This window comes from Paramisgurnus dabryanus, chromosome 22 (genome assembly GCF_030506205.2).
Source record: "Paramisgurnus dabryanus chromosome 22, PD_genome_1.1, whole genome shotgun sequence".
NCBI classification, from domain to species: domain Eukaryota; kingdom Metazoa; phylum Chordata; class Actinopteri; order Cypriniformes; family Cobitidae; genus Paramisgurnus; species Paramisgurnus dabryanus.
The window spans coordinates 23,701,257-23,715,884 of record NC_133358.1 but is presented as its reverse complement, the minus strand read 5'-3'; the positions used below and the strand labels follow the sequence as shown (position 1 = coordinate 23,715,884).

Below are 14,628 nucleotides of genomic sequence, written 5' to 3'. Positions count from 1 at the left end.
TTTATTACATCAGAACCTCCGCAAGATGATGGTGGATCAGGGGATTTGACATACATCCTGGAAATATCAGAAGGTGATTCTGAAGGTATTAGACTGTTTTATATAATTATATAATTAAATTTATTTAAAAATTGGCGTTGAAGTGCAGATGTATTTTTTGTAATTATCATTATTTTTAATGGTCAATCTAAACATTTAGTTACTTTAATGCAGTACATTGTAATACATTGTTTTTTTTATTAAATCACCATATTTTTTATAAAAATAATAATAATTTTCACTATATTTTTAATTTTTTTATTAAAAAATATTTTTTTATTAAATCACCATATTATTAAATCATCCTTCCTGTCAAAAATCAAATATTTAATTCAATATCAATATATTAAATATTTGATGTGTTCCTGACAGGTTTTGTGATTCATTCACCCCAGACAGATGTGTTTGTGATTAATCAAAGTGTTTGTGTTAAGCAGAAAGGCAGTGGTCGAGTCTCTATAGAGGACCAGAGAGGAAACATTTGTGTAAAGATCTCAAACCGGCAACACGCTACTCACTAAGACTCAGCTGTGTCACTACTGGTGGGCAGAGCCAGGTATGAGCTGAGAAATGTGTGAAATCATTTATACCACACTTCACATTAGCATTGTGTACTCATTGAGTATATTTTACAGTGCTCGGATGTCTTGACTGCATGCACTGTGAACCCGCCCCCTGGCCGATGTCAGCCGCCGAGAATTGTGGGTAACGCTAAACACAAAGAGCTCAGCGTGCAGTGGGGTGAGATTTAATTGATTTAATTTTATTTAATGCATAAGCTGTTATTATTGGGCCATATTTTGTTATGGACGAATAGCTGAAAAAGATTTAGTTTAGCTAATTTTTTTATTTGTTAGAAGAAGAATGAGACCGCAAAAACACCTGTCAGATTTTAGATAGAGCATGCTTGCTGCCAGGTACATCTACACATATCAGACCAGATAAATAAGCCAGACTACGAACACCCCAAAGAGTAAAAATTATAGACATTTCCAGAATGGACTACATGAAAGTATAATTTACACCCTGACCATCATCATCATCACCATTTTGTGCACTCCACCATTATTTGTGTGTTGGTTATGTGTAAGGTAGGCGGTTGTTTGTTATTTCTTATAGTCCTGCCTCACTGTTTTTGAAGGTGGGCGCATTCAAGAGGCAGACTACAGTCTATAAATAACTGAGAAATAGCAGTGCTGAATTCAGCTGTCCATGCTGACTCTCAGCAGACGTGATCTTCACTGCATGTTCTCCATCACGCCAATTGATCAGGTTCCTTCCTGTAGCTAGTGAGGCACAGGGTTGGAGAAAGAGTCGAGAGTCTTTTAGTTTTGAGAGGTTGGCGCCAGGTGGTTCTTTTGTGTGCGGTATCACATCACATTAATTGCCTCAAAGTGTCTGAGATGATGGTTTGCGTATTCCTAAATTTCTAAATTAATGCTTATTTGTTTCTCTCTTTATGTGTCCCGCTGCCCCTTTGGCTTTCACCTCCAGATGGATCTTTGTGTGGGGAAGAGCAAGAAGGTGTTGAGTTTAGCTTGGAGATGTGTGCAATGGAGGAGGACGGCTCAGAGCCGATGGAGGTGTACCATGGATCAGAAACAGAGTGCACTGTGGGTAATTTGCTTCCTGGCACCACCTACAGGTTCCAAGTTCGAGCAGCCAACAAGGCAGGGGTAGGTCACACTTCATGCATGGTACAGTTAAAAAAGCTTGGATTTCTGCTTAATCTGCCTCTTAAATATGAAACTTGATCCAGGGTACACTGTTAGAAAGTACCAAATTCAATCTGAATTTCTGGCCAGCTGCAGATATTAAAGGGATAGTTCGGCCAAAAATGATATTAAACCCATGATTTACTCACCCCCAAGCTGTCCGAGTTGCATATGTCCATCATTTTTCAGACAAACACATTTTCGGATATTTTAGAAAATGTTTTAGATCTTTCAGTTGATTAAAAGTAATGTTACGGGGTCCACGACCTTCAAGTCCAAAAAAAGTGCATCTATCCTTCACAAAATAAATCCAAACGGCTCCAGGATGATAAACAAAGGTCTTCTGAGGGTAATCCACGCGGTGTTGTAGAAATATCCATATTTAAAACTTTATTTACGAAAATAAATACCTTCCGGTAGCGCCGCCATCTTAGACTCCTCTGTATTCAGGAGAGAGTATTAGCGTAGTGTACGCACTTTTCTTAGTGACGTATGACGACATTCGGAGGGCGGGGCACAGAGCAGCAGTAGAGTAGCCTCCATAGGCTGCGTAAGCTCTCATCCTGAATGCGGACGTGACTAAGATGGCGGCGTTACCGGAACGTATTTATTTACGTTAATAAAGTTTTAAATATGGATATTTCTACAATAACACCGCGCGGATTACCCTCAGAAGACCTTTGTTTATCATCCTGGAGCCGTTTGGATTTAATTTGTGAAGGATGGACGCACTTTTTTTGGACTTGAAAGTCGTGGACCCCGTAACATTACATTTAATCAACTGAAAGATCTAAAACATTTTCAAAAATTTCCGAAAATGTGTTTGTCTGAAAAACGATGGACATATGCACTCGGACAGCTTTGGGGTGAGTAAATCATGAGTTTAATATCATTTTTGGCCGAACTATCCCTTTAAGAAGCTAATTCAGCTGTCACAAGAGATGGATGGCTGCCAAACACAGTTTATGTTTTACCTGTCACACAAATAACAGATTCCCTCCTTATTGCACAATGCAGTGCTTCCATTAATCTTGTAACTCAAATCCAGTATCTCTCTTTCTCCAGTTTGGACCCTACTCTGAATCTGTGGAAATAAGCACGGCTGCTGGCCCTCCAGGCCAATGTAGCCCACCGAACATCAATGTGACATCACATTCCTGTGCTTTTGTGACCTGGGAGGTGAGTTGGGTTGCCTTTCCTTATTCAGGTGTGTAAATAAATAGTAAATCATGCTGTCATCTTTAAAATTGTCCAAATGATGTTCTACACTGGCAGAGTAATCCATTTTGAGCAACCGCCAGTGGCTTGTGTACACATAAAAACAAACATGTTTTGAATTGCGAGATTGGACTAAAAGCAGTTGCGGAAGCTGAAAGCAACCTGTGGCGAAAATATCATCATTCACTCAGACAATGAGGAAAATTGCTCCTGCTGAAAGCAGAGTTTGTCCACACAATCTTTATCTTCAGGAATTATACGACTTTATTTTCTCTTAACTTTTTGTCCTTGTAAAAGAACAACTTTCAGAACAAACAAACTCCAGGTTTCTGTTGAATTTGGTTATAAATGGGATTTTTATTTGTGTCTTATAAATGTAAAAAATAAAAATTGCCTTCACTTCCTGTTTGCAATCTTCGAAGGTTGTGAGCAGGACCTAAATTGAACACTCACAAAGTGCCAAATTCAAGTAAAAATTCAATCCTTAGGATCCAAACAAGGATAAATTTAGTGTAACTACTCATGTAACAGTCTTTAAATAGGAAAAACATGGAAGTGTTTGGTGGCTTCTAAATTCATCCCTATTTGGATCCTAAGGAATGGGGCTAGGCTAAATGCTAACACATTCACGACACGCTGTACAAAGATTAAGTGCACACATTGAAAAAAGATATGTATGTATTAATTTGTCTAAGTTGAGGTAAGAACGTAGTAAACTATTGAAAATTGGTGTTGTTTTCTTTTAACAAGTACTGCACTAATGTTAACACATACATTAATACCTTATTGCATAGTGTTACTGAAATATGTATAGCTAGTGCAAAAATAATTGTTACTGGTACACTTTCCTATATCATCGGCCATTGGCATGTGTGCAAAAAGTTAGTTTTAGGCCCAGGTTGTGAGTCATTATTCAATGCGCACTCGCTGACTCTCTCATGCTTTCTCTAATGAAACCGTGTCGAACATGTAATTAGTCATGTATGGCTTGAGAACATGCATTTGTTTAGTGTCCGGAGCATAACACCTGCTGTGATTTCAATTCCCAGAGCAAAGAGTGTTCTGGGATAGACATTTCTGAGTACCGGCTGGACTGGGGACGTGATTTGGACTCTCTTGAGCTGCTCTACAGTGGAACGGAAACCCAATTTCAGATCTCCAACCTGGAGGCGTCAACAGAGTACTGCTGCAGACTACAGGTACATTTTGTCACATGAGACTGAAAAATATATACTGTTTGTAAAATCCAGGCTTGAGTCTTATAAATCTAATTATGAACATCAAAATTTGATTTCACTTATTGGTTTCGCATACATTTGACCTTGCCTTACTCAGTCAAGATTAAAGATATGAAGTTTATATTTATAAAATGTTAATAAACATTACGTAGGATTTTTCACATTACGTAGGCAGGTTCACATTAACTGCTATTCATTACTTCAATCTGAGTCTAACTCTGCTCATTTGCTTTCATATTTGTAGCTTGCAATGAAATCAATGACTTCTCAGAACAATACAGCACAATGAAATGCAAATAAGTCGACTCCTAATTTATAGATCAAGTTAACGCATTACTCCTGTTGTTCCTGAAAGCAATTACGCTCCTATAATTGCTGCGAGCAAAATCGCATTAAAATACATGGATTACCAAGAGCTTACATTGTAATTAGAAAACCCAGAGGAGTGTTTGCTGTCTGCGGTTGTGTATTGATGAGAATATTTGTTGTAATTGTATTTAGGAAAAATTGTTTATTAAAACCATTTTTGCTGAGAGAGAATGTGGTAATAATATATCAAGAAAAAGTGCAAATAGACCACACCAATTCTAGGCTAAAATTTATTGTATGTCTGTCATTTCTGACCTTCAGACATTAGAAAGTGGATAAACATAACACGAAGTGGATCACTGGAATCAGTGGATCTTTAGCGGAGCAGTAACAATAAAACAGCAAGATTTTTGGGCACCGTGTTTAGTCTAGTTTATGTTTCGCGTTTTGCTGCTTTCCGCAAGTCTCTCATATTAAAAACGAACTAGACGCCCGCCTGAAAGGGTTTTTAAAATATGTATTTCATATTTAATAAAACTGTATAAATCATCACGCGGGCCGGATTGGACACCTTTGTGGGCGGTATGTTTGACACCCCTGAGCTAGATGATCAGTCACGTGGATTTAATGTTCGCTACGGTAAATGTGCTACGGCAAATGCGTTTCCATATCCCATTATTCGCAAAAGTCAAAAAACACCTCAAGTGAGCGTAAAAACGTTTTTTTTTTTTTGTGCAAATTAAGGGTTTTTATTTGAAATTTGACGTTTACATTACTTGTTTCCTATGCGATACTTAAAAATGGGCATAAAATCAGAGTGATGGAATTGCTCGCTCTATCTCTCAACCCTGATCCAAACCTATAATATAATAACATTAAATATATAGACTGTGAAGAACTGAGGAATTCAAGGACATATCCGAGGGAATTTTATTACTTTTCAGTTGCATTTAATGGCCCAAAATATTTTTTTATTTTACCCTTGTACTCTATAAACTTTTATACTAAATCTATCTGTGTCTATTCCTGTATCTCAACTGGTCAAGCATTGTGTTAGTAGGAGCGCAAAGTTTCCTGGGATCGAACTCAAAACCCAAGAAAGGATGTGTTAAATTTGTACAAATTCCATGATGTGTCATTTTGAGTTGATTTTGAGTTAAAATAAAACACAAGTTGTGTTTAAAGTAACACAAAATGTGTTGTTCCAATAATAACACAGGGATGTGTGGATTCTGGGACAGCGCATTTAGTGTGTTGTCCCTAAACAAACACTAATGTGTTGTTTTTAACACATCCATTCTAAGATTGTACCTTGAAAGGTGCTTTGGATAAATGCATAAATGTAAAATATTGTGGGGTTTTTTAGGCAGTGAATCACGCAGGGGCGGGCCCCTACAGTGATCTGGCGACCTGTCGAACCCCAGCAGCCGTCCCTGATGTAGTTTCCGGATTCCGTCTTCTGGACCACCCTTCGGCCACAGACGACAGCGAGTCCTTCTTCCCCTCCACCTGTCTGGCGCTCACCTGGGACGAGCCTCGCTGTAACGGAGCCGAGATCATTTCCTACAGCATCTGCGTGGAAGACACCATCATCACCACCATCAAAAACACAACCAGTCACGTTATCAGAGACCTGCTGCCGGACAGCGAGTACAGGTGAGCACACATTTAATATGCAGAATTACTTAAAACGCAGCTTAAAAATCATACAGGATATGATGTCAACGTAAACGCAGAATCATATTATTTTTGTTGTGAGGTCACTGAGTTTTTCGTCTTCGGTTTCATCCCCGTCTCTGTTTTTTCTGATGGAGGTCAGTGTTTGTGCATTAGCGATGACTGGGAACTTATTTTCTCATTATTTCAGTCCCTGTAAAATGTTAGGACTGCGATGGGCAGATTGCCGAGTGTCTGTATCATTAGTTCAACAAATGGACTCCACATACATCCAACCCTGTTCAGTAAATTAGTGCATTCTGGGTAAATCCTCTGTATGCTTCACTTTGGTATAGTAATATTAGGATGCAGGTAAAAATTTGTTCAAATTATTATGGTCATTTTCTCCTTCCACACCACCCCTACAAAAAGTGCTGTGATGTATCAGGTGATAATACCATGGTGTTTGGGAACAACTTCTTTGTTGGTTGCATGAATCTTTGACTTGATCTTACTCAGTCAGTATTAAGATATCAATGTTATATTTTCACTGCTATTTTTACATGTAGGATAATTTTATGAAAAAACCTGTAAGCTACAAAAAAATAATTTAGTATTTCAGACTGGGTCACGTATATAAATGGGATGTGCAAATTAACATTGGCAATAGGAAAACAAGGGTGTGGTTTCAGCACCTACAGTGCATTGACTTCCATAGTAGGAAAAAAATATTTTGGAAGTATTGTGATAAATGACTAAGAAAATATTTTGATAACTGATGCTAAGCACACAGTTGACGGTACCCATTAAATTCCATCATATTCCTACTATGGAAGTCTATGGTCACTTACTGCTGTGTGTTTGCCATCATTTCTCAAAATATCTTCTTTTGTGTTCATCAGAAAAAAGAAATTCATCCAGATTTAGAACAAAATGATGACAGAATTTTCATTTTAAAGTGAACTATCCCTTTAATTATTATTTATTCATAAAACTATTATAAATCTTCAAAAATGTTGACAAACTATGTATATTTGGAATGCTCTAAGAATGTAGTTTTCATATTTTAAAACCATTAATGCAGTGACAGTAATTTATTAATTTGTGACAAGAGTATGCAGCAAACCGTTGACACCTAGTGGTCGTTGTAGGTGTGTAACTCACACCTAACTTTTTGTGATTTTCACTTTAAGTTAGGATCATAATTACTTGAGACTGGTGGCTTCACATTATTACTTTTGTGAAACATTTACATTTTATAATTATTATTTTTATTTATCAAAATAAATTTTAAACTTCTATGAAAAACTTGAAATTGTCTACTTTAAAACAAGACCAAGATTAGGCTTCTAGACCAAGGGATTTGTGCAAGTTAAGGAGTTTTAATTTCAGACTTTACAAAGAGTTTAAACAAACACTAGGCGTGGGCCGGTTTGAGATTTTGGTCGTATGATAACAACGCAAAAATACCACGGTTTCACTGTGTTGTGGTATTGCCATTGACACCGTAAAATGTGTTATGTTTAAATGCATATACAAACAACAACTTTTCAACTGGACACAATACATTTTCTTTTTAAGCAACATACAACATGTATGCCGGCTAAAAATAAAGGAGTTAAATTATAATATTCTTTCAAAAAATAATATATTTACATCTATATTTAATATAAACATTAAATCAATTACATGACTTAATGATTTAATACATTTTGTATAAACACAACTTGGTGGTTTTGAAGCCTTGATCTTTTAAAACCTCGATATACTCCCCATGCCTAGCACACACTTTGCAATCTTAAAAATATTTTGTTATCTAATGCAATGGCATTCACTTTAGCCACTGTGTGTTTCATGTTACTTTCATGTTCACCCATGGTGGTCTGATTGTGATGTTCATCCAATATATTATATACGCTTTCCTAAATATATTTGTGCACCTACTTTTGTTTTTTGAGTCTTTATAAGTACAACAGAACATTAGTTCTGAGCATCAAGTGGCACTTTTTTGATAAAATTCGAATAAAAAGCTCTGGATTTTGTAAAAATGCTTTCACGAAAACAGAAAAAATCTGTGTGCAGCTGTCTTAATAATGTAGTAAACACTTAACGTTTCCATTAGTTATGTTTTTAGCCTGAAAACATATTGTATAGAGTACCTTTTCAAAAACATAAGTAATTTGCCTAAAAATAGAGAAACTTCTCATTGTTTACTTTCCCCTGTATTACTTTTTCACAGAAACAGAGAGTTTTCAAAGAATCTTACTGTTATTCTTTCTCCATACACTGAAAACCATAGATGTTCCCATCTTTAAAAGCACTTCAAGTCGTTCTGAAATGATTTTTTTGTCATCTACACTTGAAATAATTAGACTCCTCATCTGTCAGACAGACCCCTTATCCGGGGGAAGATCATTTTTTCCCTGTGCTTTGGAGGGCTGTTGAGAGGTCACAGTACAACTAGTAGTCTGCAGGGTTTAACTAGGATTGTCAGATGAAGGAAATAGAGTAGAGAGAACTGAACAAATGAAAGCTGCAGTGGGCACAGCTGCAGGATTTACTGCATTCAATTATTTTAATGATTTTTTTTTCTAAAACTACATGACAAAACAGGTTTTGTTTTAAAGATGACCAGGTATTGACTGAAACCGTTTTGTCTTTTCTCAGCCTGCAGATTCGAGCAGAAAATGAAATGGGCCCCGGGCCCTTCGGTCAGACCCTGACAGTGAGGACCAGACCCCTGCCCCCCTCTCCTCCCAGACTGGAGTGTGCAGCAGTGGGACCTCAGACTCTGAAGTTACGCTGGGGTTTCGGCAACAGAAGTGCTCTTACGGATGATACGACCTACGTCTTACAGATGGAGGACAAGAATCAGAGGTTAGCGCTGAAGAGCTTGTTTTTTGGGTCAAAACACATTACTGGTGTATGCCTGCTTGTAACATGAACGACGTATAAGGGTGATTCTCATGAAATCCAGATTTAGAAGGTGTCCAGCATCAGAATTTTAAAAAAGCTGTTGAAGCCAAGTTTTTTTTCACATATAAGATTAAGGTCTTAATTTACTAGAACCATTATTTAAATTTAAAAAATATTTCCTATAGAATTTTTTACATTTTTTTATTAGATTATCATTATCAAAAATGATCATTACCGGAACATGATATTACATTGAATATATGCATTTACAAACTCATGTTTCGGTAATGAGAACTAAAAAGTTGTCTAGGTACTATGACAAACAAAATTTCAACTTTTATCTGGAGAGAAAAAATAAAAACTGCTTACCTGGTAGCCATCTTGAGTGTCACAGTCAATTATGTCCCTTCCAACTATTTTTTTTTTTGAAAATGTTAATACCTTGAGGGCTTAAACAATGATTGAAAATTGTTGCGGAGGATGAGAAAATTGGTGTTGGACACATTTATATTCCTTATTATTGTCACTACATTTACCAATGATCACCAAATACCACATGTTTCTTTATAGGAAATGTTTATAGTATAACATGCACTGAAGCTTTTCATTTTTTAGATTTTTTAATTATGAATATTTCCATGTCAAAGAACCCAAATCCAGTCATGGACACGTTGCGGTAATGAAAATCTTCCTCTTAAATGTGGAAAAAACAACAAAATTGGTTATTTATTTACAGTAACAGCAATTTCAAATTCTTTATACTTTAGTATGTGACATCAAAAGCCTTTTGACTTTTCTTAAAGGGCACCTATTATGGCCTTTTAACAAAATGTAATCTAAGTCTCAGGTGTGCCCAGAATGTGTCTGTGAAGTTTCAGCTCAAAATACCCCACAGATAATTTATTAAAACATGTTCAAAATGCCCCTATTTGGGTGGGAGTTTTAATCGCTGTACCTTTAAATGCAAATGAGCTACAGCTCCTCACTTCCTTACAAACAGACGGTGAGCGCTTTGAGTTAAAATAGATCTGATGAATACAGTCTGAGACTATAGTACCTAGTGGACAGAGTACAACTCATTGAGGGTGGAAACTATGGTAATGCAGGATTGTAAGTGGGCGGGGCTTTATCAATGTGACCTCGCATTGATAAGAAAATCAAAACAGCATGTCTAATGAAACTGCTTTGGTTTAATGGAGATTAAAAAACAAGGACACACACTGTTCACACACTGCCCCCACACAAATATGTCCAAACAATTGGATTTTGCATAATAGGTGCCCTTTAAATGATGTAAAATGTTATTCGCTATAATATTCTTTTTATTCGATTGTAAAGCATCATTCTATTTGTGTGTATGCACGAGTATTCACTTTAATTTGTCCCCCATGGGCCCATAAGGCAGGTTCGTCTCTCTGATGTAAGTGGATGATCTGCAGAGCACATTTTGTGTTCGTGGGTCCATTAAGGTGAAGCGGACTAATGAGAAGACTCGATCTCAAAGCGCTGTTGGGAATTAGATTAGGAGAGTCAGGGTTATCAAGACCACCTAGCTTAATGTTTTCTGAGAGGCGCTCATCACCGAACCCACTGACGGCTGATTTAGGAGCAAATGAAGGCCCACGTCCTCGTCGGTTTTGAGCTTTCAGCTCCGGATCCACTTCTGAAAAATTTAAGCAGTCTGGGCTCATGAATAAAGACTAATCAGGGCCTGAGGATTAAACTTGCTGTCATTTCTCTATTTGTGCGGTTTAAAAAGCAATATGATTGCAAGATGGTTAGTGTACACTGTCATCACCAACATTTTCCCTGTGCTTAAAAAACCTTATTACCATCTTTTATTTATCATTTGGTAAAAGCTTACGATTAATTTTTTTCTGCTTTTTTAACTCCCCGCCAGCCTTTTTTCTTTTAAAGTTGGCCACACACATTTTTTTTGTGATTTTCACAAAAATTTCACAAAATTCCTTCCCAAATGAAAATTTTCTTCTATAAATATATAAGCATACAAATATATCAAATGATTGGACAGACCCTCTGCATCTTCATTTGTTCTTTTTATAACCTCTTAAATATGGGTAGGTTTCTTCAAAAATAAAAAAAATTGAGCAAAAAGCTGAACAAATTACATTTTTATGAAGGAATTTTGTTAGAGATCATATTCAGAATGATGATCAAAACATACACAGAGTTAAAAAAATTTAAAATTAGTTTTTGCTTCAGTTTTTTTTATAAATTGGCTAAGAGTGCCATCTAGTGGATAATAGCAGATTTATAGATTACCATAAAAACTCAGGGGACACATGCAGGTAAATGTTTTCTTTTAATTGATAAGATAATTCATCAATGGCGGGGAAAGGTTAAAATTGTTATATTGTTAATTATTTTAATAATTTGGTACCGATTGTTTACCTCGTAAACACAATCTGCAATTTAATCGTGTCGGATTTTCAGTCTTAATTGTTAGTTTGTGTGATTATACAACGAGCATCTCATTTTACGTCATATTTGTTCACCGACGTTCTGTTTTTAACATGCATACCTCCCTTGCCTTTGTTAGGTTTGTCGTGGTGTACCGAGGTCCGAGTCACACGTTCAAGCTGCAGAGACTGAGCGAATCGAGTCGGTACAGCTTTCGGATCCAGGCGGTGAGCGAGGCAGGCGAAGGACCGTTTTCTCAAACGTACAACTTTGGCACCATCAAATCTCTGCCACCAACACTGAAAGGTACTGGGTTAAAAAAACCTGCCCAAAATAAAGTCAAATAAAGTTCAAAAAGGACCAGACGTCATGCATGTGTTGTTATGGTGTTTTGTTTTCTCCTCAGCCCCAAGAGTGTCTCAGCTAGAAGGAAATTCCTGTGAGGTCACATGGGAGAGCGTTCAACCAATGAGAGGAGACCGAATTAGCTATGTGCTACAGGTGCTGGGCGGAAGAGAATCAGAGTACAAACAGGTGAGATGTTAGGAGGTTTATGCAAATTTCTTTTTGAACCCATGTCATATACAGACTTGTTTTCTTGATTTACGGTTATACAATCATGCAGTCGTACAATGCAGTTAACCCATATAAATTACAGAAACAAACGTTGCTTTAATAAACAATAACAATGGATTGAATTTTTTTTTTCATTTTTCATGAGTTTTGATGGAATTTTTTACCTCGGTTTTCCTATTTCATGGAAGAAGGACTTTCATTTTCCACTAGATAAACATATGGGCACAGTGACAGCAGAGATGCCGTTGATAATTGGAATTAATATTAAACAGGAAACAAGCTGTTTGCATCATTTGCTCTTGATTCTCTCATATCTGCCTTAACTCATCACAGTCAACATTCGAATGAAGTCGAGTGCTCTCAGAGCTCACATGGTCCTGCAGGATTCATTAAATCGTGTTTTAGAAAGGAACACAGGGACGAGAACATGCGATTATCACAATTAGGGCCTATTCAGACGTGAAGTCGATTATTGTTTGGAAATTGTTTCTGGTAAGCCACTTTCATGGTGCAATAAACCAAATGGAAGTTACTGGATTTGAAATAATGTTTGAATGTATTTGTTTAAACAAGAAAACGTCTCCCTCTCCTCATCTCGTCTCTTGTAGGATGCGTCATTTAATGGCCATCCATTTGCTGATAAATCTTACAGAAATAGAAGTTCAGGTTGCATTTCACATCAAGGGGGAAAAACCTCTATGAGCACCTCAATTGAAGAAAATTTTAAACATGAAGGGGGTTTCTCATCATTTTGTTTTTGTCGTGAACCAGACAGATCTCAAAAAGTCTGATTTACCCTAACTGTACACTGTGAAAAATAAAGGTGCTACACAATGCCATAGAACAACCATTTTGTGCTGTATTGTTTAATAAGAATCTTTGAAACGAGGTTGTAGTGAAAAGTTTTTTTTTTAATACAATTTTAAAAGTAAGAAATGGTTCTTCTAAAAATCGTGGACTAAATACGTTCTATGTGAACCAAAATTTTTCTTTTTTGGCATGTAGTGAAGAACTTTTTGTAAAGCATCTTTACACTGCAAAAAATTATTTTCAAGATAAAGCATTTTAATTTAAGAATTTTTTTATATTTATACTAAAAACAAGATAAAACCCTAAGAAAATATTTCAATCATGTTTTGCAGTGTACAGATTGACATTTATTTACAGATTATGTATACATCTCAAAAAAATTACCCTTATGATTGGTTTTGTGGTCCAGGCTCACATTTATGTATTAGTAAGATTAACTTGAGTAGAAAAAAGAATATACACAATACACTGCAAAAAAAATAAAGAAAAACTATTTTTAGTATTTTTGTCTTGTTTTCAGTAAAAATATCTAAAAAAAAAAATTAAATTAAGATGCTTTTTCTTGATGAGCAAAACGACCCAAGAAAGTCTTGTTTTTAGACCAAAAATATTACATTTAAGTGATTTTGTGCATAAAACAAACAAAAAATCTGCCAATAGGGTAATCAAAAAAATCTTGAAAATTTTTCTTAAACACTACATTCAAGAAAAATGAGCTTAACCCATTGGCAGATTTTTTTGCTTGTTTTATGCACAAAATCACTTAAATTTGATCATTTTGGTCTAAAAACTAGTCTTATTTTCTTGGGTCGTTTTGCTCATCAAGAAAAGCATCTTAATTTAAGAATTTTTAGATATTTCTTCTGAAAACAAGACAAAAATACCAAAAAAAAAATCTTGAAAATCATTTTTTGCAGTGTGAGAATAAATAAGCTTTCCAATGATGTACGGTTTGTTGATGTAACTATTTGAAAATCTGGAATCTACTCTGCAAAAAATGATTTTTAGATATTTTTACTGAAATCTAGAAAAAATACTAAGAATTTTTAATTCATAAATTAAAATGCTTTTTCTTGATAAGCGAAATGTCTTCTTAATTTAAGAATTTTTTGATATTTTTACTGAAAACAAGACAAAAATACAAGACATTTTTTTCTTGAAAATCATTTTTTTCAGTGTAAGGGTGCAAAAAATCCAAATATTGAAAAACATTGCCTTTTAAAGTTGTCCAAATAAAGTCCTTAGCACCACGCATTACTAATGATAAATACATTTCTGATATATTTACAGTAGGAAATGTATTTAATATCTTCATGAAACATGGTCTTATCATGATCCTAATGATTTTTGGCATAAAAAAGCCATCACTACAAAAAATTACTTTCTTGTCTTGTTTTCAGTAAAAATATAAAAGAAAATCTTAAATTAAAGCAACACTATGTAGTTTTCATGTAAAAATGACTTACAGCTCCCCCGTGTGGTTGAAAAGCGCAACAGTGCCTGATATCAGACACTCTTCTGCAGGCAGGGGGAGGGGCGGGGCTGTGTTTCCTTCCCTCCACCGCCACTTTCACAGTGTGCTTGTAGCAGCTAGGAGGCTGCTCAGGTTGCAGCAACAGTACAATTTGTCCAGTTTAAAGTTGTTCTATCACTGAAATAATTTTAGAGACATTATTTAAAGGTTAAAAAACTACATAGTGTTGCTTTAAGATGTGTTTTTTGATGAGCAA

General features: G+C 35.8%; 1 protein-coding gene across 2 annotated transcripts in view; it reads left to right on the top strand.

The window, feature by feature from the left end:
- The window catches only part of fndc3bb (fibronectin type III domain containing 3Bb), a 76,321-nt gene that overhangs the window by 56,018 nt on the left and 5,675 nt on the right, over nt 1-14,628 (top strand). For both annotated transcript variants that reach the window (XM_065258433.2, XM_073813091.1), the window contains exons 16-25: nt 14-85; nt 477-595; nt 675-780; nt 1,534-1,715; nt 2,820-2,933; nt 4,022-4,171; nt 5,886-6,175; nt 8,843-9,052; nt 11,652-11,818; nt 11,919-12,046. In XM_065258433.2, the coding sequence (XP_065114505.1) occupies nt 14-85; nt 477-595; nt 675-780; nt 1,534-1,715; nt 2,820-2,933; nt 4,022-4,171; nt 5,886-6,175; nt 8,843-9,052; nt 11,652-11,818; nt 11,919-12,046 (1,538 nt within the window). The remainder of the gene's footprint in view (nt 1-13; nt 86-476; nt 596-674; nt 781-1,533; nt 1,716-2,819; nt 2,934-4,021; nt 4,172-5,885; nt 6,176-8,842; nt 9,053-11,651; nt 11,819-11,918; nt 12,047-14,628) is intronic.